The sequence below is a fragment of the Equus przewalskii genome, chromosome 3 (genome assembly GCF_037783145.1).
Source record: "Equus przewalskii isolate Varuska chromosome 3, EquPr2, whole genome shotgun sequence".
Classification (NCBI taxonomy): Eukaryota; Metazoa; Chordata; class Mammalia; order Perissodactyla; family Equidae; genus Equus; species Equus przewalskii.
The window spans coordinates 6,038,086-6,063,767 of record NC_091833.1 but is presented as its reverse complement, the minus strand read 5'-3'; the positions used below and the strand labels follow the sequence as shown (position 1 = coordinate 6,063,767).

Here is a 25,682-nt window from a genome sequence, read left to right as displayed (position 1 = left end):
ACTTGCCCAAGATCGCTCAGCAGGCAAGTAGGGGAGCCAGGGGAAGAACAAGGCAGCCTGGCTCCAAATCCATGTTCTTGATCACCAGTCTCTCCTGATAAACTATACTCTAAAGCAACAAGACTGAGTTACAATATAAATGCCAGAACATAAACAATCAAATAAGCACTATCCCCTTTAAAGTAGTCTCCGTGGGAAACTCTATACACATCCAAAGATGTGGTCCCTGATGATATCATTTGCGGCAATCCTTCCTCTGACTGTCCCCAGGGGGCAGTAAGTCAGTCTCTCCTGAGGAAAGATGTGATTTCTTTCAAACAGCTAGGAATCATTCAGATGCAAGTCTCAAAGTGTGATTAAACTGCACAATTCTGCTTTGGGTAACACAGCAAGAAAAATCAATGAGGCTGATTTTGCTATTCGCCCATAACTGGTGGATTTTAACATTTACTATCCCACATTATCGTAATTATTTGTTCACATGTCTATCTTCCTATTGAGCTGAGGTCTTCAATGGCAAAGAGAACATCTTATTCATCCTTGAGTCTCCAGCCCCTAACACAATTCCTGGCACACAAAGAGGACTAATAAAGTATTTCTGAATGAACTCTATGGAGCACGCCACAGGAATGCTTTGAGCAATGACAATATTTTAGAATAAATTAAATATTGCCAAGAGGGTGTCTGAGTCTGTATACAAATAAACACATAACGTATATAGAGACTATAACAGAAAAAAATAGAAATTTTAAGGAATAATTCCTAAAATTCTAAATATTAAGGAAGACAGAACTCGGTATTTAACAGGTCTTTTTATAATATAATAATACCTTAGCGGTAGTCATTCCTCACAAAACATAAGGGGGAGAGTAGATATGCCTCATTGTCTAAAAAGCAATCTACTGAACCAAGGATGCAGAAATAACCATAAACTTTCTCAGACAACGATGCAAAAACACATCTGCTACACAGAAGACACCAGGATGCATCCTGCCTTTGGGTTCAATCAACAAAGCACAACCCAGTGCCTGAAATATAAATCAAAGAACCTTACATCCCTGGTACTTATTGACATTTGCTACCTGCAAATTTCTAATACGTGCAAGATGGGACTATTTTTATTTACAGCACAAACCACAGACTGAATGTAAAACAAGATGCTTAATAAATCCAGAGGTACATAAAACACCAACATAACTCAGACAGCAAGACAGACACTCACTCCTTAATTAAGTGGGTGATGTTCTGTTTAAAACAAAGACAACCCTGGGCTATAGCTAAGATTAAGCACTCAGTGTTGCGAGGGAACCGCCAACCATTTTCAGAGCAAAGGCTTTAAATCATGAAAAATAAACCATCTAATAGTCTGTATTCAATAGTAAGTAGACAGTCAGGACACAGACTGATTTGGATTAACACATTTTCAGTTATAACAAGTAATTTTACAGAGGATTAGTATCTTGATGGTCTGATCAATATGAGGCACTGCTGCTATTACAGATGAAGAGAAAATTGCCCCTCTGGTAATAAAGTGTGCGTGTCTTCGTTCTCCTTCATTTGCTGAGTCCATTACTGTAATGGTTCCAGCATTAACAGCTGGGGCAATTTAAGCAGCAGGAGTCTGATGAATTGAAAAGCTGGACACTGGCTACTCATCCTTTGCTCCTTTTCCGTCTGCATATGCAACTCCTCTGCCTGGCTGATTCCAACACAAGGATTATGTGTTAGGAGAACAATGACTACGACTTCCCAATTATTGTCTCATTAATAGTGTTACCAGCCAATAATGTGACTAAAACAAAAATTGCTCGCAGCATATTGGCTGCTGATTCGGCGAAAAATTGCACACTACTTACCTAAATAACAAGACTGACATGACAACAGGCTGGAGTCCACATAAACTGTAATGTTTGCATTCATTTGCCCGGTGCTGGTCTCAAGCAAAAAAAAAAAAAACAGAATGTTCATGCTGACAGGAAAGAAAAATTCATCAGCAAAATTTTCCATCTCTGTTTTCAAAAAATGGCAAACTGGAAAACCGTGAGATAATGGGCCGCTGTACATAGAAATAGAAAATCTATATTAATGCAGCCTTGAGACTTTAATCATGCCCAATTCAGCAGAGTGAGCTGAGGTTGCCACATCAGCCCATTTTATATTACTACTGGAGAAATGCTGGCCCTTGAGGCTCAGCCTTGAGTGAACCAGTCACTAAATGAAGATGCTAAAAGGCAGACTTAGGGCTAATGCAGAAATCAGAGCTCTGAATTTTCTGATCACAGGTATGAAAACACTCATGTACTGGCAACCAATCTCCTCCTCAGACCAGATGCAACATAATTTGGTCCTACAAACTGAGTTTTCTACTTGGTTTCCACCAGCTGTAAAGGTTCGACTATCACTTATTTATTTGGCAGTTCTTTAACATAAAAGAAGGCATGGTCACTTTACAAGCAGGTCATTTCCAAAACTACACAGCAAATAAACAATCCACACGGCAACAGGACAGATGCTGGGAGCATAAACAAAAATGAAAGCCTACAGCACCTACTCAAGGCCTAGCTTTCACACATGCGCGGGTCTTGCAGAGAAACATTATGCCAAGGACAAACGTTTGGAAGCAAGTTCCTCCCAATGCAAATCTTAATCTCCTGAACACATCCTGACCCAATCCAAGATTCCCCCTAGCTTATAGTGGAAAATCAACTGGGGAGACAATTTGGTAAAATAACACAAATCAGTTTATAACAGAAGGTTAAGTGAATGAGGTTAGCAGAACTTTAAATTCACCTTCTCTAAACTGAGCCTTTTGTTTTTAAGGTTCCAAAAGTACCATCTCTACTATAAAGTTCTTTTCTTCTACAAGTTAGAAAGTCACATTGTAAATATACTTTATCAAGAAATCTACTATAATAAGGGCCAGCCCGGGGGCATAGTGTTAAGTTCACACAGTCTGCTTCGGGAGCTGGGGTTCGCCGGTTCAGATCCCAGGCATGGACCTACATACCGCTTATCAAGCCATGCTGTGGCAGGTGTCCCAAATATAAAAAAGTAGAGGAAGATGGGCACAGATGTTAGCTCAGGGCCAATCTTCCTCAGCAAAAAGAGGAGGATTGGTGGCAGACATTAGCTCAGGGCTAATCTTCCTCAAAAAAAAAAAAGAAATCTACTATAATAAACTAACAACAAAATACACTAAACCTGGAGGGCAAACTAGCATTTTAAATTTGAAAGTGAACTCTAGAAAACAATTGTTGACTGTTGCTGAAGCGTATGCTGAAGAGAAGAGTCTTGTTTCTCAAAATTAATACCTATATCTATGGTATGTTAAGTAATTTCAAATCCATAAAGTATTTAACCATTTTCCATCATTTCTTTCAGGTTCCAGTTCCATCTCTCAATAGAAAGCCTAATGACCAATAACAGGTGACGCCCTTAGGAATTCATTCATTCATTTGATAAATATTCATGGAAAATTTACTATGTCCCTGGCAGTACCGGGGACAGAATGGTGATAACAAAACTGAAAAGACATGGTCTCTACTTTCTTGAAGCATCCAGTCTAAACACCAAAAGCTGTACTGTTAAACTGAGCCACAATAAATCCAATCAGCAGCCAAGGAGCCAGTATGATCATTACTAAGGGTCACACGTAACATGTATCAGACTGCAGGCTCTAACCATCCATCCTTCTTCAACAGACACTTACAAATGTCTCTCACATGCAAGACACTCCGCTATGTACAGTGGAGAAACAGAAGGATGAATTAGACACCGATGCTGTCTTCAAAGAAGCTGATGGTTGTTTAAAGGGTCTTAAGACTTTTTTCTAATGGTAAATTTATTTTTCAAAACCAACACTAAGATGGTAAGAAACAGACCTGGAAATAACAGAAAGTAACAAGAACTCACTGTGACTCAATGGTCTGGCTGGTTAATTTTCAAAGAAGGTATTTAAAGTGGTTTGGAAACTATGAACAAATAAACTACCCCTTCTTCTATCTAGAGAAGGCAATCAAAACTACTAAATGGGGATTAAAAGCTGACCCGTACGCTAAAAGAGAGATCAAATAAAAGATAAAGATGGACTTGGGGGGAAAAAAACAGTAGAATCTGTCAGGTGAAGTTTTAATTTTTTAAACCCCATGATCATTGGCCCACCACCAAAAACGTCCTACATTTAGTTTCCTAAATTGCCATCGGATAAACTGGTGAAATAATCCAGGATGACCCAGGCAGAAGGTAAGGACCAAAAGAAGCTTCTCAGAAACTCACTAAAATGTCAAACTGCAAAAAATAAAATGAGGTAAAAAGACCGAGTGGCTACACACATAAACAACAAACTTCCTCTTATTTTGTTATTATATTTATAACTCATTAGGCCTCATAACTTAATATTTACCTTCTTGAATAATATTGAGACAACTGTCACCAAAAACAGAAGAGTTTTCATGATTTTTATTTGAAACAGCAAGTTTATCTATTCTGGATATATTCCTTCACTGATAAAAATGTACATCACTTAAAATTATGATGTTCCTATTAAGTGTATAACCCTCTGAGTAATAAGTTTAAACTAGTTCTATATTCAATATTTTTTAAAAATACGATCTCACCCAAGCCAGCATAAGAACCTGTGAAGCTAACCTGGAATTCAACATCCACGTCTTTTCAGCTCACAACTCAAGAACAGGTCTAATATTGCTGCACAACCTCTAAAGGAGTCCCGAGCCGCTCATAAGGATACGCCCTTAAAGAGATCTTAGGAGGGAACTCCATGACCCCCAGACCAGCTTAAATGGATCTTCCTGAGGAAGGAATTCCATGAGCTCCATACCACATCAGATCCTTCTTGCTACGAGGTCCTGCTCCCACAATAAAAGGCACCACTCTACTGTTGGTACTTGCTTAATTAGCTACCTTCCATGGAAAGGCAGCCAGTTCCATGGCACCAAATCTGCCATATTGACCCACGTCCTCAGTGTTGATACACTACTTGGCACTTAACCAGGTTCCTCATCTGGGGAAAAAAAAACCTAAGGGGCAGAGTTGTGCCAGCAGAGGGTCCTTAAGGCAACCAAACCAATCAAGGCCATACCTATTCTGTCCCTGCCACAGCGTCCAAAACTAATCACACTGGATTCTCACAGCAACCCACAGAAGCAGCTACTCTTGACTCTATTTTCTGGCTGGAGAAACCGAGGCACAGGGTGCCAACTCTCCATCCCAACGGCAAGGAAATTTTAGAGGCAGTGGTTCTAACTCAGCCTGTCGAATCCTAATCTAGACCATGCCACTATAGACCTTCTAAGAAAAAATCATTTTAAAAATGCATGTATACACTTTGGCGCTCGCTTATGCTCTAACACAAATTAACTGAATGTTATCATGGAAAGCTAGGTAATATTTAGGCCAACCTTTTTATTCGCCCTCCAGACTTGGAAACTGCATAAAAGTCTATAGCATAAGCAATCACAAGAACAAAATATACTCTAAGTTATTTCAAAGAGAAAAGGAAAAGCAAGAGTAATTACTCACTACAGAATTGATAAAGTTTAATTTAAAAAGCAAAAAAGAAATCTTCGTGATCTTGGGATAGGTAAAGATTTCAGAGATATGACATAAAAAGCATGAATCACAAAAAGAAACATCAATAAATTGGACCTTTATCAAATTTAAATACTTTTGCTCTTCAAAAGACCATTAAGTAAAGTCAAAGAATGGGAGACAGTGTTCACAATACATATCACGGACAAAGGGCTTAAATCTAGAAAATATAAAGAATTCATAACATTTAATATTAAGAAAACACATAATCCAACAAAAAAAAGGACAAAAGATTTGAACAGACACATCACAAAAGAAGATATATACGTGGTCAATACACACGTGAGAAGCAGCTCAGGATCATTAGACATCAGGGAAACAAAAATCAAAACCACAATGAGATACCATGTCACAGCCACTAAGATGGGGACAATCAGAAAGACAAACAATAACAAGTGATGACGAGGATGTGAAGAAATGGCTATCCTCCAACAACAGTGGTAGGGATGTAAAATGGTGCATCCACGTTGGAAAACGATGTCTCAGTCCATCCGGGCTACCATAACAAAATATCATAGACTGGGTGGCTTATAAACAGCAGAAATTCATCGCTCACAGTGCTGGAGGCTGGAAGGCCAGGACCTGGGTGCCAGCATGGCTGGGTTCTAGTGCGGGCCCTCTTCTGGGCTGCACACTCCCAGCTTCTTCTTCCGTCCTCACATGGCAGAAGGCCTGAGGGAGCTCTCTAAGGCCTCTTTTATAAGCGCACTAATTCCATGCCTAACCACCTAATCACATCCAAAAAGCCCTACCTCCTAATACTACCACCTTAGGGGTTATAATTTCAACTTAAGAATTTTGGGGGACACAAACATTCAGAACATAACAGTAGAGCCATTTCTTAAAATACTAAACACCGATTTGCCATAAGATCCAGCAATTCCACTCCTAGGTATCTACGAAGAGAGATGAAAACATATGTCCACATAGAAGGTCAATGTTCATGGCAGCATTTTCATAATACCCAAAAAGTGGTAACAATCCAAATACCCATCAACTAGTGAATGGATTAAACAAAATGTGGTATATTCAGACACTGGAACACTCTACTATTCAGTAATAAAAAGGAACAAAGTACTGATCCATGCTACAACACAGATGAACCTCAAAAGTATTATGCTGGGTGAAAGAAGCCAAACACAAGAACCTCATGTTGTCTGATTCCATTTATATGCAATCTCCACAAATGGCCAATCTTGAGAACAAAGAATAGCTTATAGTCATGCGTTGCTTAATGACACGGAAACATTCTGAGAAATGCATCATTAGGTGATTTTGTCGTTGTGTGAACATCATCAAGTGCACACAGACAGAAAACACATCAGTGGTTGCTTGGGAACAAAGGTGGGAGAAGAGATTGTCTGCAAATCAGCAAGAGGAAATTTCTGGAAGGGAATGAAATGTCCTCTATGTCAACTATGGCGGTAGTTTCACAAGTGTATACATCTGTCAAAACTCATCAAATTGTACACTACAAATGTACAAATTGTTGTACATAATTATACCTCAATAAAGTTGAGTGCATAAAATAAAATAAAGTGAAGGGATTCTATCTTAGCCAAAATCATAATCCCAGTGTCTGGCAAATAAGAGGTGCTAAATAAATCTTTACAGAATAAACGAGTAACTTTAAACGTAAACCCAAAAGGTGAGAAAGACATTACACACGACGCCATTGGATGACATTTGCTTTTTGCACCGTTGCAGACCAACACAGAAGGATCTTTCCCCTTTGTGCCCATCTTCAGTATGCTGTCCATATCATATATAGACTCAAGCATGGAAACTTCAGGTCCCTAGTGAAAGCTTGCTATAACTCAGGCAATATAGAGCAGATTTTGTATTCTACATCCATAGAGGTATTGCTATAAGGCAAACTCACTTGTAGGACTCTAAATTCTATAAAAGCAAGAACTGTGTCTGTTTTATTTACCACTAGTCCTCACTTCCAATATCTGCCTAATATAGAGTAGGCAACAAATAGTATGTGTAAAGGCCCTGTAACCAGATAGCGCACAGGAAAGAGGGACTTCTAAGGAGGCCAAAGTGGCTGATGGGCAGAGAGCAGAGAGACTGTCACATCCAATAAGACTGTGAAAGCAAGTAGGGTCCAGATCATGCAGGACATTGTAGGCCATGTGAAGTTTTGTCTTTATCCTAAGAGTAACAGAAAGCCATGGAAGATTTTTAAACAGGTCGTTGGCAGAGGAGGAAGGAAGGAAAGGGGCAGGATTAGATTTGCATTTTGAAAAGATCACAGCCACAGCGTAGAGAAGAGACTGGTTGTGTGGGAGGAGGGTGAGAAGGGGACAATGGAGTGTTAGGGTGTAGAGTGAGTACAGACCAATAAGGAGACAAGTGTAACAGCCCATTAAAGAGATAATGGTAGCTTGGTCCAAGGTGGTGGACATGGAAAAAAGTAGACAGACCACCAATATATTTAGACAAATCAATAGGACTTGATTTTGGGAATGAGGGAATGGAAAACACTCAATTCTTCTGAGCCTCAAGTCTTCATCTGTAAAACAGGACTGTTGATACTCCATCTGTATAATATCTATGTTGCAATCTGCTGTGATAAGAATATGAAATAATATAAATATTATGAACTTAATGCAGAGCCTGACACGTAATAAATGCTAAAAAAATCGCTACTGCTATTATTATTGTCATCCCACGGAATGGCAACTACCAGAGGCAGAACCATAAAGGAAGAAAATAAGATTGCAATTAAAAATTTGCATCCGCTAAGCTGAAGACATAGAACATATCAGCTTGCCACTGAGACAACTGTTCCAAATAAACACATCTGACCACATAGATATTTCATCTAAGCCAATCTCAGTCCTCAAAAATTGGTATGATCACAGCCATCTGAGAGTCCGGTAAACTAAGTCCCAAGGGTAGCTATAAATTTAACCAAGGACAAGGAATTGAGTGGCTTGATTCTCATTTGTGATCCAACAGGACTAGGCCTGCATCCTGAGCAGCACAAATTTATACCCCTCAATGTCTCTTGGCTCCCTTGCTGACAAGGCCCTGTCATCCCTTGGCTTAAGACCGTACGTCCGTTCGCCATCCATCCAAGCTCTTCCGGTTGCCTGCCCCTAGTTACAAGTGCACGGAAGATCCCAGACGCCGGAGGGCTCGACATACCTTAGCTTCGCGCTCTCGTTCCTCGGCGGTCGGAGTCCTCTTCATGCTGCCGCTTCAGCCGCCTCCGCCACTGCTAGCCGCGTACATCCCTCGCCCTCGACCCCGCCTCCTGCATGTAGTTCTCTTGCAGTCCTGCTCCCGCCCGGAGCCATTCGCCCTCCAAGTCACGAGAACTACAACTCCCAGGATGCACAGCGGCGACGCCCGAGAGCGCCTCGGGGTTTGGAGCACGGGAATTTCCCAGGTCGGACAGCTGGGCAAGCGTATTCCGCTACGCTTCAAGCTGGCGGGCTAGGATCCGGGGAGAACTACATTTCCCAGGAGGCAACGGGGCCTGCCACGTGTTTCCCGTGCTCCTCTCGGCCAGCAGCCCGACACGGCGTGGGCACTATAGCAACGGTAGCTAGCGGCGGGGAGAGAGTGTCGGTGAGTACTGTGGGGGTGGAGAGGGGGATGGAGGTGGCCAACCCTCTATCTGCAGCAAGAGCGGGGGTCCTGGGGTCTGCTCTACGTCCTAGAGTCCTGCTCGCGTGAAAAGCAGCCCAGCACGAGACACCTCCACATCGTCAGGCCTGAATCACAGTCCCCCCATTATCCCCTCGCCCAGGACAGGTTTGAAATTTTATATCCCAGCCGGAAACCCTAGCTGTTGAGAGTTGATGCTAATTACCGTTCTTATCCAAGTTCTCCTTCAAGTAGAAGGTCACACAAACAGTTCGCTCGTTTGACTTGGATTAGGAGTTGGTTGGTAAACCCTAAGCCGCCTCCTGTGTGGCCTATTGTTTGCTTAATTATAGTTGTTTATTGTCTAATTACTCTATAGCCTGTTGACTCCATAGAGGTGGAGACTTTGTTTACTGTTTTAGTCTCACTGCCAGGTATTCATTTATTTATTCGAGGAATATTAATTTTGGCGCCCACCGGGTGTCAGGCACTGTTCCCGACCAGCTGTTAACAGGACTGATAGCAATCTCAAGATGCTTATACTTTATTAGTGAAGACAAACTAGTAATGAACTAGCAAACAAATAAGATATTTGCAGACAGAGATGATTGCTATAAAGAAATAAGCAATGATGAAATTGGGAGGAAGAATATCTAACATAGGATGATCAGGGAACACCTCTTTGAGGAAGTGACCTTTGAGCTGAGCACCGAAGAATGAGGAGCCAACTAACGCAAAGGCCTTGAACAAGATAAGGGTACCATGGACTTGAGGAACCTAAAGGAGAACAGTGTGAATGGAGCATAGTGAACAAGGAGGCAGGAGATGGTGTTGGAGAAGCATTGCTGCATTGTGAAGGGTTTCTCAGCCTCCACACTATTAACATTTTGGGCCAGATAATTCTTTGTTGTGGTTCCTGTGCATTGTAGGATGTTTAGCGTCATCTCTGGCCTCTAGATCCCAGTAACAGCCCCCCCTTCCCAGTTGTGACAATCAACAACATGGAAACTACCTCTTAGCTGTATAACCTTGGGCAAGTTACCTAAGCTGCGTCTCGGTGTCTTCATTTGTAAAGTAGGCATCATTTGAGTAGCAACCTCACAAGGATGTTGTGAGATATTTAATTAATTCATATAAGCAGAGCACTTAGAAGAGTGCCTAGCACATTTTAGTAAACAATAAATGCTAACACCTTTATCATCATCATTGTTATTATTATAAAAGCTACCATAACCTATCAGGGAAAGGTTATCATTTTCACAGGTGTCCTGTGTTTAAACTTCTTGGTAATTTGGTTCCTAAAATTGACCTTTTCTGTAGCAGTGTTTCCAAAAGAAGTAGATGATCTCCCAGGCATTTGTCTGTTAGCTGCTTATGTCACAGGAAAATGCAGTGGTTCTCAACCTTTGAGGAGTTATAGTAAAAGTTATGAACCCTCTCCCTAAAAGATATTCCATATACATATATGCATACAAGATTTTGTAAACCATCTCGGGGTCCATAGACCCTGAATCAGCCTCGTGGACTCAACTATTTAGTGAATGCCTGCCATGTGCGGAGCTCTGTGCCAGCCTCTGAGAGTACAGAGGTAAACAAGACAAAAAGCTTGCTGCTCTCTTGGACTTTACATCCTAGGACCAACACTCTGGAGTTTGAGAACCTGTGCCTTAGGGCATCTTCATTAGCAGCTTGCATTTGGCTTTCCGGATAGATTAAAATGAAAATATAAAATCCTTTTTTTTGCATACTGGATATTTCGTGGACCACTCACATCCACATACTACACTTAGTTACTGTAGTGCATCTCTGTGAAGAATAGAAACTGTAAAAATGCCACAATTAGCTGGACAACCTGTATGTTAAAGTAGGAAGCTCTGGGACCTGTGCATCATGGCAACAAAGACAGGATGGAACAAAAACAAACCCAGTGAGTGAATTTATGAAATCTCTTACAAAACTTGGAACTATCCAGTCATTTGTGCATCAAGCTGAAAATTAGCATTTAAGTAATATTGACATCCCAGGCAAATGTGCTGAATGCTTTTAATTTAACATCTCACTAACCCTTAGAATAACTCTGTGAGATAGGTGTTATTTCTCCATTTTTAAAATTAAGGAACTGAAACTCAGCAAGCTTAGGAGACTTGACCAGCTGGTAAGTAACAGAACAGTCATTTGAATCAAGTTCCTGACTTGAGTTTTTCCCAAGATCCCTGCATTCTTTTGGGGCAGAGAGGGGGATGGCAGATGGAGAAGAGGTATTTCTTAAATTTGAGGGAGTTTATTTTTGTTTCAGATAGAGGAATAAGAAGAGAGAAGGAAGAATGATAATCTTACCTCATTTCCTAAGCAAACTATAGGAAATACACTGTTGAAAGGAACACTATCTCCATGATTGAACGTAGTATTGCTTTTAAAATAGAAGCTTTCATCTTCTTCAAGCAGCACATGTGGGCAATAAGATGCCCATTAAAGTTCAAGTGCTTTATTCATTTTATTTGGTTCATTCCATTGCATAGTTATAATGTTGTAACTTGGAAAGATTTTATTTGAGTTTTCTTTTCTCCACAGATAGGCCATGTCCGGTCCAGCTGATGAGACTGCGGGAGACCTGCCTGTGAAAGATACAGGTCTAAACCTCTGTGGAATGGGAGGGTTACAAGGTAGGGCCAGCTGTTATTTATTATCGTTATGAACTTTGATCAGTAACTTCTTTTAATTTAAAGTATTTCTGATATTCATACAAACAAAGCCATTTAAGTATATAGCTCTTGATTGGACTAAACAAGGAGATGGAGCGTTTAGAACAACATATGGTATTTTACTGCATGCATCAATTATCAACAGCTCATAGAAGATGTAAAATCCCCCTCTTCTGATAAAGAATTGTTATAAATCATCTTTTTAAAATTCCACACCTCCGTAGAAACTACACAGAGTATCAAGCCTCCAAACCAAATTGCCTGGTTTAAATCACATTCACCATTAAAATGTTTCTTTGTGTTTAAATTTTATATGGGAGGAAATGCCATATTTAAAATTTTTGCCTTTCAAGTAGAGTATCTCAAAGTGGTTTGTTTATCCAAGTGATATTCACTTTGTTTTATCAAATTAATATACATTAAAGGTTCCCTTTATCCTTTTATAACTTAGTGGTTACGATAGAGCTAAAAAGCACTTTCAAAATAAAAAAGAAAAGCACTGCTTTAAGGAACAATTTAGAGTTAGAGCTAGGTTTTTGTTTGCGTGTACAATGTGTCAGCCCTGCTGTCATGCCACTGCATTTGCCATTGAGAAGGCTGTGGTATAAAGTATATTCCACTAAGGCATTTTTGTGCACCTGTTAATCAGAACAATGCAAGTGGCCACCTTGAACTACCACAGAAAGGTGGTCGATGTATTGTTCATCGAAAAAGATAAATTTGACTATACCGCTGTTATGGTTAAAAGCAAAAAGTATGTGTAAGCTTTGCTTTAGATCTTTAGGGGCGTATCAGAGATTAAATACAAATAAATTCTAAGGGTGCAAAGCTATTTATTGGGATTTGATACCCTAAGTTCAGTTCTTGCCCTTAGTAACACACCATAAGGCTTTAATCTTTGTCCATTTGTTCTTTGTTTCTTTTGGAGGATTGTTGAAAATTTACCTACTTCACAGTGATAAGGAAAATACCAAATTTAAGCATATGTAAACAAATATATACACATGCTACAAGGTGTAAAAGTTCTTCAAAAGTGTGTAAGACAGCTTATAAATGATTTGTAAAGGGTTTTTTGTTTGTTTAGTCTTGCAAATTTTTTAGTTTATTTTCTGTAACTCAACACCCATAGCTCAGAAAAATATCTCAATCATATTATGTTCACTAAATTATTGTTATAACTCTTGCCTTTATAAAATAAAAATACGTTCAAATACTCTTTTAATTTAGTTTTTTCAACATTCAGTATGTAAATTGAAAAGTCTTTATTGAATCAGAGTTCCATCTCACATTCTTAAAGAATGATTATTGGAATACATTTTTGAATGGTTACTATTGTTGCTCAAATCCTTAATATTGCATATAATGTACTAATAGCAAAGATTTTTATTCTCACCTCCAATCAGTGATGTTCACATCTTACAGAAAATGCTATAACATTTTCTAAAGCAATCTTAATTGTAGGTCACAAAGGAAGAAATCTGAGATGAGTGTATTAGAGATTATATCAATATCAACAGTTGTGATTTTTAGAGACTATTTTAAGTAATCCTACTATTAATTACCTTGGAATTTTTGCAGAAACTTCAACAACACGGACAGTGAAGTCTCGCCAGGCGGTGTCACGTATCACTCGTGAGGAACTGGAAGACAGATTTTTGCGTTTGCATGATGAGAACATTTTACTTAAACAGCATGCCCGCAAGCAAGAGGATAAAATTAAAAGGTTATGATAAGAAGCTTTTAGCTTTTTTTTTTTTGACTTTCTAAAGTTTGGAGGATATGCTTTTTTATAAACTTAATTGAAAACTCCACCTTGAGTCTTTTTTGGAACTAGGCAGGTTGTAATAAATAGTTTTTAAAAATGGAAAATCTTACAAACTAGAATAATAAACCAAAAAGATTATGCGCGTTTATTATGTTTGAAATTGCTATTTGAAAGAAAGAGCTAACAGCTAAGAGTGCCATGAGTATTATCATATATATAAATAACTTTTGATTTAGTATTTATAGTTTAATAAACCAATCATCAAAGCATCTGTTTTTTAAATGTCTTGATTTTAAAATCAGTTTCAAAAAGTAATTATCTATTCCAACTTGTTACAATGCATGTTCCCTTAAGATTTAGGATTTACTAATGAAAACATCAGTATCTGAAACATATTTAACTTTGCTTGGATTATTCTGGAATCTATATTTATGTCAAAAAGTCTGTACTATTTCTGAAGAAATATTGTCACTTTTGATTTGTGTGCAAAGAATTTCCTCAGGAATAAGTTCTTAGGGGTAGGTATTCTTTAAATCTTGTTCAGGAACACTGTGACTATCTTCTGAATGTGTGGCATTAAAAACAAAAAAGTGCATTCACATTCGTAAGCATGAACAGGTCTGTATTCATATTCATCTTCTAGGTTCACTGAAAAGGTGACAGCCATTGAAGAAGGAAGATAGGGTTTCTTTCTGCTTAGAGTTTATTGTAAAGAGGTGATCCAGTGCAGTTTCTACTCGGTAGCCTTTGTTTTAGTGACCCACTGACCTGCTGTGTGTGGGACTTATACTTTGAGGTGGTTTTGGAGTCATGACGATGGCTTTTTTCAAGACATGTGACTCACTTGCCTGATTCCTTTTCTGACCATTGACACACACACACGTCAGCCTGTCAGAAGGAGGCATGTAGTCTCTGACCACTAAACAATTGTTTTTCTTTGTGAGCCTAATTAGTCAAAGAACTGAATTCATAACCTTGGCCTCATTAGTAATTTGTGCTAGCCAGAAAATATATAACAATAATGAGCCTTGTAGTTTAATGGAGAAAGGACTGGGCTGGGAGTCAATTTGTAAGCATATGTTCTCTTACCTCTGACACTAGCCTATGGTCTGTTCAAGCTGTTTAACCTCCTGAGATTTTATTTTGCTGTGCCCTGAGAGTAGCGGTCCAATGACCACTACGACCCGGAGCTGTAAATTCCTTCTCACATTCACACCACTGACACTATCTACACACGTGGATAGAATTGCCTTTAAATTTATCCTTAAGATGTAATTAGTATCACTTACTTTAGTATAAATGTAGATTTGATAAACCGCCTTTTCAAATAAGTACTTAAACTTTACCAGATCACTTATGATTAATTAATATCATGAAATAACCAAATCAAACAGGAAAATTATTGCTATTACTAGACAAATGCATGCAATGTTATGTTTCTTGACAAAGTTTACTTGAACATCTTTGAAGGAATTTAAAGCCACTCTATTGATGTCCTTTTCTCGCCTTAAAAATTGGGGTCATTTATTTTTCTTTAGATGTTGACTGCTTTTTCCTATTAAATCTGTGTCTTTCTTTTGGATGTGATTTCTCTCTATGTGAAAGTCTCTCTGAAGGAGAAGATTCAAATGTTTAGGTTGACATCTCAGTTAGACAGCTGCCATATTTCTATGGATAAGCCACTGGATGAGGCTCAGGATCCTAAACTCATCAACGGGCTAGGTAGAGTGTGCGGCTCTGTTGGGCCATGATACCTGTCCACATTTCCTGATGATATGTCATTCTCTGGATTAGGTGGAAAAGGAACTAATCCATTGATTATTTCACCAGGGTGTTTGTGGTACTTTTGCATCTTGGTTTTTATTATCCTGTATCCCTTGTAAAGCATGTTTAATGGATGTGCCTCAAGGGAAAGAGAAAACAATCCTAACTGATTATGTTATGCATAGCTCTCCCTGATGCCACATGCTGTAGGCTGAGTAGCCAGAAGTGTAGATAGACATGTATTACTACTGCTTTTACAGAGGACTCTGCTTAGGGCCAAAAAAAAGTGGTTCTATGACATCCCAAAGCCATTAAGGATTTTTTTATTTCACTTTTGTTCTCTTAAGTAAAAGCTTCTGTCCATAACCATGCTAAAATAAAGCAAACCCCGTTTAAAGAAAAATGAAGTGTGTTTTTATTTTCAATCTCCTGTCTGGGTCTTTATAAAAATAGGTTCACTATAAACTAGAATCAGCTATTGAAGATGTGCGACCAATTTTGTAAAGTCTTGAACTTGTGTCTCTCATCAAAGCCACCTTTTCTTTCTTGTCCTGCCAAGATTTTTCCATTCACTGTCAGGCATGTTTTCCGTACGTGTATATTACATCACCCCCATGTGCCCTTTCTGTCTTTTGTTCTGTCTAACCAGTTTTTATCAAAACTTAAAAGAATCAAAGGTAGAAACTCCTGAGATGTCAAAAGCAGAATTTATGTCTAAATTTAAAGATAGCATTAGAATAATACTTTTTGCATCCAATTATTTTCTACCTTTAAACATGCATGTTTTTAGAGCACTAAGCAACATTTAATAGGGTCTTTCGGTTTCTTTTGAATTTTTCAATGGGCTTTTTTATGTGTGTTCCTATGCATTCTAACATTTTTATATTTGTAATATGTCTTAATCCTAGAGAAACTGAAAACAATATATCATCTAAATGCTACATAGTCTTAGCACACTTTTCAAAAGTTTTAGCTTACTGTGGCTTGCAGATAAAACCCACCACATCCACAATCTGTAGGTACATTTAAGTGCATCCAGCATTCCTACATAAGGTCATGCGTTAAAAATTGCATTTGAGGAACATATGGAGTAAATATGTGTCCTCTCTTTACTAACCTTAAATGATAAGCCTTAGGAAACTGTTATTTGTCAGTGCTATAAAGCAGATTGTTGCCCAGTGGTTTCAATTATCATCAAAGGATTCTTCACAGGCAGTAATAGTTACATCAAAACCTGAAATTTATTATTCAGGTTCTGCACTGAAGTCTTCACAGTGATTATGTTCCTTTCAACAGAATGCATTTTATGCTGACTTCTCACATTCCTTTTCATCTTTTTATTATTTCCCTAGGATGGCCACCAAGTTAATACGGCTAGTTAATGACAAGAAAAGATATGAGCAGGTTGGTGGCGGCCCCAAGCGGCTGGGACGAGATGTGGAAATGGAAGAAATGATTGAGCAGCTGCAAGAGAAAATTCATGAGCTTGAAAGACAAAATGAAGTCCTCAAAAACAGACTAATTTCAGCCAAACAACAGCTTCAAATCCAGAGTTACAGGCAAACACCATACAATTACGTGCAATCTCGTGTTAACACTGGGCGTAGAAAAGCGAATGAAAATGTAGACTTACAGGAATGCCCCAGGAAAGGTAAAATAAGCCTTACATTAAATCCTAAATTTAAGTCTTTTAATAGGTTATTTTACACACACACAGTTTTATTTCTGTATTCTTGTTTTTAATTGTCTTCAGAAAGAGAGAGAAAAATAGTTTTTTGACTTGCTTTTTGATAAAATCATATTAATATTAATGTGAAGATCATTTTATTTAGGAATCACTAGATTCTTATTTGTTTAGCGAGACATTGAATGTTGAGACATGTATGAAACTACTTAAAATACGAGTTTAGTGAGTCGGTTTTTTATGTTATGGATGGAAATCACGTTGACTCAGGCAAATGGGGAAGCCAGCTAGTTTGCTTATATATGATGGCACTATTTTGAATGATCACACTAAGTTCTTCATCCAAAGACCTTTTATAAAACTTGCAGAATTGTTTAAATCTTTCTCATTGTGTGGAGGCAGCGTGACAGTGGGATGCGAACATAACTAGGGATTTAAGAAGTTGGGTTTTTGCTTCTCTACTTACTGTCTGGTGACCTTGGACAAGTCTTCTAATCATCCTGAACTTGAATTTTCTTTACATGTAAAATAAAAGGATTTAAGCAAGTGATCAGAAAGGTCTCTTCCATCTCCGATAATGCTCATACGTCATTTACTTTCCTCATTTTGAAAATGAATCACCTAAAATGTACCCAGCTTACAAAGCAGTTTAGTTGCATAGACAAGACTCAATATATAAACAACGTAAATACTTCTAATGAAACTTCCCAATTCCCTCCACCGACAGACAAACTTTATTTATAATGAAGTGAAGTCGATAAATACTTTAAGTAGCAGTTTTTTAGTTTCAACTGAAGGGAAGGAAGTAAAACTTCAGCTCTAGTTGATCTTCATAAAAAGACCAAACATTTTTAGGGACGTAGAAAATCCTGTAAAACTTTCATTTTAATTCATTGAAGGAAAAAAAAAAAACACTATATGAACAGAAAGGGAAAGAAATTTGTTCTATTTTTTTCTCAAGCCAAAATGTTAACACTATCTACTCCCTTGGCAGAGTCCCTTTGAAGTCAACAAGGCCTCCACACAGGCGAGAGGCAGCTGCAGGATGAAAGGGCTTGGCTACTCCTATCTCTGTGAGATTGGCAGTAGACTTTGAATATAACCAAAGGAGTCATAATGAATTATAAATCAGAAAATACATTCTGCCACTAATTAACTTTTTACGTGGAATATAGCACTTGGCCTCTCAGAGCCTCATTTTCCCCATCTGTAAAATGGAGTGACACCACCAGGTTAGAGAAAAGGTCAGGAGATGGTAGCTCCACAATAATATATTTTAACTTTAAAAAGTTACTTATCCTCTCTGAACCTTAGTTTTCTCATCAGTGACTATAGTCAGGCAAGATCATCTCTAAGGTCTCCAAGGTCTTTTATACTAAAGAAAAACAATGCCCAAATTTTAGATTAACATGGTGAGCTAGTGCTATGAATTGCTGTTTAAATAGAAGTTTGATGGAAGTTTCTCCCTATAGAAAAAAAAAAGCCACAGAGCAAAAGAGTTCTTTTCAAATGTGACTACAGAGATTAAATTTCTCCTTGTGTTTACACTCTTAAGTAGTTCAGACCTTTTTCACGGGTAGAGAGGCCAGGACATAGAAGCTGCCCAAAGCATTAAATAGTGATGAATACTTTCTTAACCACTGTCTTTCTGAGTAAACTTGAGGCACCGTTGTCAAGGCATCACGATACCTTAGCGATGGGTCTTCAAGACCGCCTTTGAGGCTGGGACTTAGGCCACACCTGTGGGAAATATCGCAGCCTGAGGTGGCTGGGGGGAACCCTAGACCCTCTCTGGCCACAAGCAGCTCTGTGCCCAAGCTACTGTACGAATATTATTTTCTTTTTGTGCATTGTCAGGGTAAAGGATGAAAAGTACTGGCTTAAGGTGTGATCAGTGTATTGTAGAAATAATTCTTATTGTAAAGAACCAGTAGAACAAAGATTTTTGTCAAGTGTATACGTTTTAAAATATAACCGTTGTCAAATCACCATGAGACTATAAGTTTTAAGATATACTTTGAGTATAAATAGTTTTTTTTTTAATTCCATTAGTGATGTTTAGTTTTTTCATAATTGATGTAGGAAAAGCTTAAGAATTAGCATTACTGACAAAAGAGTATAATTGGCAAATTTTAACACAGTAAATTATTTTAATGTTTTCGGCGGAGGCTTTTCTGTTCTTTAGTTTGGATTACAGCAATAGGTGTTGAAAGTTTTGGAAATAGCAAACAATAATTCCATTGTTCTAATGAAAATTCTCACTTTTAGAAAGGAGACTTTTCTAAAGAGAATGAATTTCCTCTACCTTTATATCTGGGACTGTTCTCCATGAAAAAAAAAATCTAAATTATTTTTCATACTTTATCTACTTTAAATTCTCATCATTTAATTATTCTGTAAGTGTAAAGTAACTCAGGTAAGTAAAAGTATGTCTCATTTTTAATAATGAGACCTGGCTTGTAATATTGCATGTAACTGTTTTTGTAAGAAAAATTGTATTCTAAGTGCAGTAGCAAAATGTTGTATTTAAAGGAATCCTGTTGATGATCCCTTCTTGAATTACCTTTATTTAAATACGCATTTTTTTTTTTTGTAGCTTGTTCATCATCTTGCTTTCAATTTTTATTTTTAAATTTGGGATTATGTAATGTTCCAAAGAAACATAGAAAATGACACCCCCCAGTAGCCCACTACACAGACTTAACAAACGTTAGTTAACCTTTTGCGCTGGCATCTTGTTTAGGCCTATCTTGGGGATAGCCCCATGTGAGTGCAGCTCCATACAAAGGAGTCCAGTTACTGACTAAATGTGGATTTTCTTATTGAGGTGGAGTACACCAAAGTACAGGAAACATTTGACTTATACTCACAGTATCTATGAGTCATACAACTGAAGATAAGATTCAAAAGGTAAGGTCAAGGGAGGTGAATGACTAATTTAAAAACCAAAAAACTTTTATCAAAAAATACTAAAAAACGAAAGTCACGTTTTTGAAACCTTTTTCCTTCATACTTTAGTTTACATGAGTTGAAGACTTTGGTTCTTTCAGAAATTACTTCAGGAGTTCAAAATCTGAGTTGAATCAGATTATTTCTAGGTGATTCGGTTTCCGTAGTGGAATTGTTAAACGGACAGTACTTGCTGCTGTGATTGATTTCATGCCAGCTGGTGGCTGAGATCTCACAGTCCCTTTGGCAGAGTATGTCTGCTTCTCTGTACTATAGAACACATATCTCTCAGTACTCAAGAAATTTTATTATATTACAAATTTCCTTATGATAGGAAATTAAGGGTCCTTCATTTCTAATTTCACTTTATAATCATATTAATTTATTCTTAGGTGTTAGATTCCAAGATGTAGCTGTAGCAGAAACTCTACAACCCATGCTTACAAAATATGGCAACACTTTACTTGAAGAAGCCAGAGGAGAAATAAGAAATTTGTATGTATTCTTTTTGTGGTCATTTTAAAACTTTGTTTGTTGATCATGTCTTTTTTGATCCCTCCCTTTCCTTAATTTTAGACAAATTTGGTTTATGTACAAATAATTTGCTCCACTAAAATGCAGCTAGATCTGTGGGGTAAGAACAGATATTATATGACATCCGTCCAGGAAAATGAACAGCTAACCAACTGCATTGATGGAACTATTGCATCAATCCAAGGATTACAGAACAGTCTTCTTTATTATAATTTCCTCCCAAAAAAATGGCATAAAGCCCAGTCATTCAGAATATTATAAGCTTTAGAGGCAACATTTTCATTCTCAGAAAAATTGCAGATAATTTTTTTTCTAGATCTTGAATTAATTAGCCTTTTTGTGGTTAAAAAAAAAGAATTGGAAGGAGTGGCTAAAAAGTTTGGAGTTATCAAATACATATGGATTTCAGATTTTGTTTCACTGTGACTCTACGGTACCGCATTCTTCATCATACTATGGTTTCAAAAAGTTACCCCTGCCACATTTCGCTTACTTTTCCAGTTAATCAAAGCCTCATGCTTTCAGTGTCTGTGAGTCACACAAAAATGAGCTTCCACCTTATCTACAGGCCTTCTCCTACCTGGATCGTCAAAAAGGAGCAATTCTGAATGAAGAGAAAACGTGAGACAAAGACCTTAGATAGTTGCTTAAGAATAATATGGGCTTAGGGGCTGGCCCCGTGGCCGAGTGGTTAAGTTCGCGCGCTCCGCTGCAGGCGGTCCAGTGTTTCGTTGGTTCGAATCCTGGGCGCGGACATGACACTGCTCATCAAACCACGCTGAGGCAGCGTCCCACATACCACAACTAGAAGGACCCACAACGAAGAATATACAACTATGTACTAGAGGGGCTTTGGGGAGAAAAAGGAAAAAATAAAATCTTTAAAAAAAAAAAAAAAAAAGAATAATATGGGCTTAAAATTTTTCTTTTGAATATTTTAAATACCAGTTACAGTAATGATTGGGCTATGAGAGAATAAAACTAAAAGACTAGACCTAATCTTGTTACCTATTAGTCAGCTGAAAAGCCAGGGTTCATACCATTTTTCTGAGGCTCCTTACATTAGGATGCTGCCAGACATGACAGAGATAAATAGATGCCAGAGACCACTCAGTTATGTTTTGCAAATTTCTTGCCATCCCTCTCTGAAGTATTAATTTGGGTGGTATAGGCAGATGTGCATGTGAAGGAGCAAAAGCATATAAATTCTCTGAAGGTGACTAGATTGTGGAGCACGTGGTAGATGACCAATAAATACTCACTGAATCAAACTGAACTAAAGTCCAACCCATTGCCTCCAGCATTGTCTTCCAAAAGCAGAATCTTGAGTTGTTCCTTATGTATTTCTGAGTCGTTGCATTTAATCTCCTGTGATTTCACTATGTGCTGAGGCACTTAAACTAATATTTTTAACTTTTGCTTGCTCTTTATTATGAAGAACTTCCTTTGTACCGATCTTAAATATTAAATACTGCAGATTTTTCTCAAACTACAAATTCTTGTAAAGGTTTTTGGTTTTTTCTTTTTTTTTCCCCCAGAGAAAATGTTATTCAGTCACAGAGAGGCCAGATAGAAGAATTGGAGCACTTGGCTGAGATCCTGAAAACTCAATTGAGGAGAAAAGAAAATGAAATTGAATTATCTCTTCTTCAGCTTCGAGAACAGCAGGCTACAGATCAAAGGTATGTTAAAACAGAAATATCTCTTTGATAAGGTCAAAATTAGTTTAAAATACTTTATCATAGAAGGGTAAGTCTAGTCTGTTTAAAAATCATGTTTTTACTTAACATTCTTCACATGAGCCTGCTTCAGACCTGCTAACTGCTATCAACAACTGTAGGCCATGGGCGTTTCTCCTTGACCTACTCTGCCTCATCTTGTTTCCTTGGCTCATTTGCCCCATTTACCAAGACTTAGGAAGTTCTGACGCCATTTGATTGTACCTACCGAGAGAAATACATGTGACCAGGACTCAGCCATTGGCGTGCCTTGTGAATAAGTCCTGCCTTATTTAAGTTTGTTTCAACCTTAAAAAGTAGAAAATTCCATAATATGGTACCAGTTTTTTTATCCCAAAAAGATGTTACTTCGCCTAATATTCAAAATTTGCATCAAATTCTGTTGATGGTTATGGATGACAGTGGGGCCCTCCAGTGGTCTCCTTGCTGCCTCTTCGTTTTTGATGTTTTATGATGTACGTTCTTCTTCATCATATTTTGGTTCCTAATACCTTTCACTCATTTTGTGCTTCAACATTGTGCTTCCAACAAGACTTTATCTGTTTTTTTTTTTTGATACTGGCACCTGAGCTAACATCTATTGCCAATCTTTTTTTTTTTCTTCTCCCCAAAGTCCCCCAGTACACAGCTGTATATTCTAGGTGTAGGTCCTTCTGGTTTGTGCTACGTGGGTTGCTGCCCCAGCACGGCCCGATGAGCGGGTGCCCTGTCAGAGCCCAGGATCCGAACCAGCGAAACCCTGGGCCATAGAAATGGACCACACAAACTTAACCACTCAGCCACGGGGCCGACCCCTATCTTTTTACCATATTCTTTCTTGAATTATTTTCTTCCCTTTATGACTTTTTTCTTTTTGTTTGTTTTTTTGGATCAAGCGTACCCAAAAGTACAGGGAATAGTATATTGAACTCCCATGTGCCCATCACTCAGCTTTAACAGTCATCAACATATTACCAATCTTGTTCGTCTATCCCTTCACCTTTATTTTCTTCAGTTAATTAGCCCAGCCAGCTACCATGTCATCTCACCTCTAAACGCTTCAGTATATATCTCTATCTGATAAGGCAATTTTTTTTCACTCCTCTGTCTGGAATGTCTTGCCTCTAGCCCCCGTCTCTACTCACCAAAATTTCACCCATCCTTGAAAGTCCACCACAAATGATGCCCCCTCCATGAGTCTTTTCTTGATAACCTTAACTGGATGTCCTGCCTCCCTCTCACAACCTTATACCTCCTAGGCACATGTATTATTCTTGCTTACGTTATAGCTATTCCACATGTTGGTGTTTCCCACCTATCCCTAGATTGGATATTCCTTGGGGCCACATACTGTTCTGCTTCATGTTTCTATTGCCTCTAGTATCTAGCACAGTGCTTTATTATTATTGTTGTTGTTCAATTTATTTAAACTAAAAACAAAACAAATCAGAAAAACAGTTCACACATTTCTGCCACTCTCCCCTGCCACCAATATGTTCTCTGTATCTATGAGCTTTTTCTTTTTTTGGATTCCACATATAAGAGAGATCATACGGTATTTGTCTTTCTCTGTAAGACTTATTGCATTTAACATAATGCCCTCGGGGTCCATCCATGTTGTCCCAAATGGCAAGATTGCATTCTTTTGTATGGCTGAATAATATTCCATTATATAATAGATATGTATATATTGCACAATTTCCTTATCCATTCATCCATAGAAGGACACTTATGTTGTTTCCATATGTTCGTTTCTGTACATAATGCTGCAGTGAACATGCGGGTGCATATATCTTTTTGAATTAGTGTTTTTGTTTCCTTCAGATAACTACCCAGAAATGAAATTGCTGGATCATATGGTAGTTCTGTTTTTCCATTTTTTGAGTAACCTCCATACTGTTTTCCATAGTGGCTGCACCAATTTACATTCCCACCAACATGCACAAGGATTCCCTTTTCCCCACATCCTTGCCAACACATGTTATTTCTTATCTTTTTGTTGATAGCCATTCTAACAGGTGTGAGGCGATATCTCATTGTGGTTTTGATTTGCATTTCTCTCATGATTAATGATGTTGAGCATCTTTTCATATAACTATTGGTCATCTGTATGTCTTTCGGAAAATGTCTTCAGAGTTTCTGCCCATTTTTAATCAGATTTTTTTTTGCTGTTGAGTTGTATGAGTTCTTTATATATTTTAGATATTGGCCCCTTATCAGATATATGATTTGCAATTATTTTCTCCCATTCAGTAGGTTGCCTTTTCATCTTGTTGATGATTTCCTTTGCTGTGCAAAAACTTTTCAGTTTGATGTAGTCCCACTTGTTTATTTTTGCTTTTGTTAATTACGCTTTTGGTGTCAGATTCAAAAAAATCATCTCCAAGACGTATGTCAAGGAACTTACCGCCTGTGTTTTCTTCTTCGAGTTTTATGGTTTCAGGTCTTAGATTCAAGTCTTTCATCCGTTTTGAGTTTATTTTTGTGTATTGGCTGAGACAGTGGTCCAGTTTCATTCTTTCATATGTGGCTATCCTTCAGTACAGATCTCTATCTGATAAGGAATTTTTTTAACATAACCACCATGCTGTTATCACACCTAACAAAATTAAAGCAATTCCTTGATGTCGTCTAATAACCAGTTTATATTCAAACTTCCCTGACGATGTCTTTCTACTGTTTGTTTGAATTGGAATCCAGATGAGGTCTGCACATTGCGCTTGATCGTTCTCTCCCTTATGTCTCTCTCATTTCTCCCTTTATGTTTCTAACCAGCCCCAGAGCCTCTGCCTGTTTTTCCCCTTTCCGTTTTATGTGATATCGTGCTTATGTGGCTCGATTCTTATTTGGAAAAAACCAAGTATGATTAACTAGTTTTTCATTTCAGATTCAGAGTTTAATTCTCCTTTAACAAACTAACCTTACACAGTAATATTTGAAAAAGCTAAGAACAGATGCGTAATATGAGACTTGTTTTAAAAAAATTAAGTGGGCTAAAAATATATGAAAAGCTTTATATGTCAGAGATTTAAACGACTAGTATTATCTCTAATAATTTCTGTTCCTAAAATGTTATGTGTAAAATTAAATTACATAATGAAATTTTATATGTTTAGTGACATTTATCTACCCTTCTAAGTGCAGGACAAAAGAAACATGAATATTTTTGAGAATTATGTTTATATGAGGAGATGTAATTTGAACTATTGAACTAGACGTTATCCGTGTCCCCCCAGGAAGAAGCACTGATTAGACTTAGCCTCCGTGGAAAACCAAGGCATGGCTCCTTGTGAGGAACAGTGCTGAAGGACCAGACCCCAGCACTGAATGTGGTGATCTTTGTAAATTGCCAACAGCCA

General features: G+C 37.9%; 2 protein-coding genes across 4 annotated transcripts in view; one reads left to right on the top strand and one right to left on the bottom strand.

Annotated features, from left to right (window-relative positions):
- FTO (FTO alpha-ketoglutarate dependent dioxygenase) overlaps positions 1-9,307 on the bottom strand; it is a 352,540-nt gene extending 343,233 nt beyond the window's left edge. Inside the window, exon 1 of one of the 3 annotated variants that reach the window (XM_008513156.2) lies at positions 8,764-9,307. In XM_008513156.2, coding sequence (XP_008511378.1) covers positions 8,764-8,808 — 45 coding nt within the window. In that variant the 5' untranslated portion in view covers positions 8,809-9,307. The remainder of the gene's footprint in view (positions 1-8,763) is intronic. The other 2 variants (XM_070613663.1, XM_070613662.1) reach the window with 2 other exon arrangements.
- RPGRIP1L (RPGRIP1 like) overlaps positions 8,953-25,682 on the top strand; it is a 104,725-nt gene continuing 87,995 nt past the window's right edge. The window contains exons 1-6 of the mRNA XM_008513157.2: positions 8,953-9,189; positions 11,779-11,870; positions 13,488-13,632; positions 16,791-17,089; positions 20,464-20,566; positions 22,144-22,287. Of these exons, the coding sequence (XP_008511379.2) occupies positions 11,786-11,870; positions 13,488-13,632; positions 16,791-17,089; positions 20,464-20,566; positions 22,144-22,287 (776 nt within the window). The 5' untranslated portion in view covers positions 8,953-9,189; positions 11,779-11,785. The remainder of the gene's footprint in view (positions 9,190-11,778; positions 11,871-13,487; positions 13,633-16,790; positions 17,090-20,463; positions 20,567-22,143; positions 22,288-25,682) is intronic.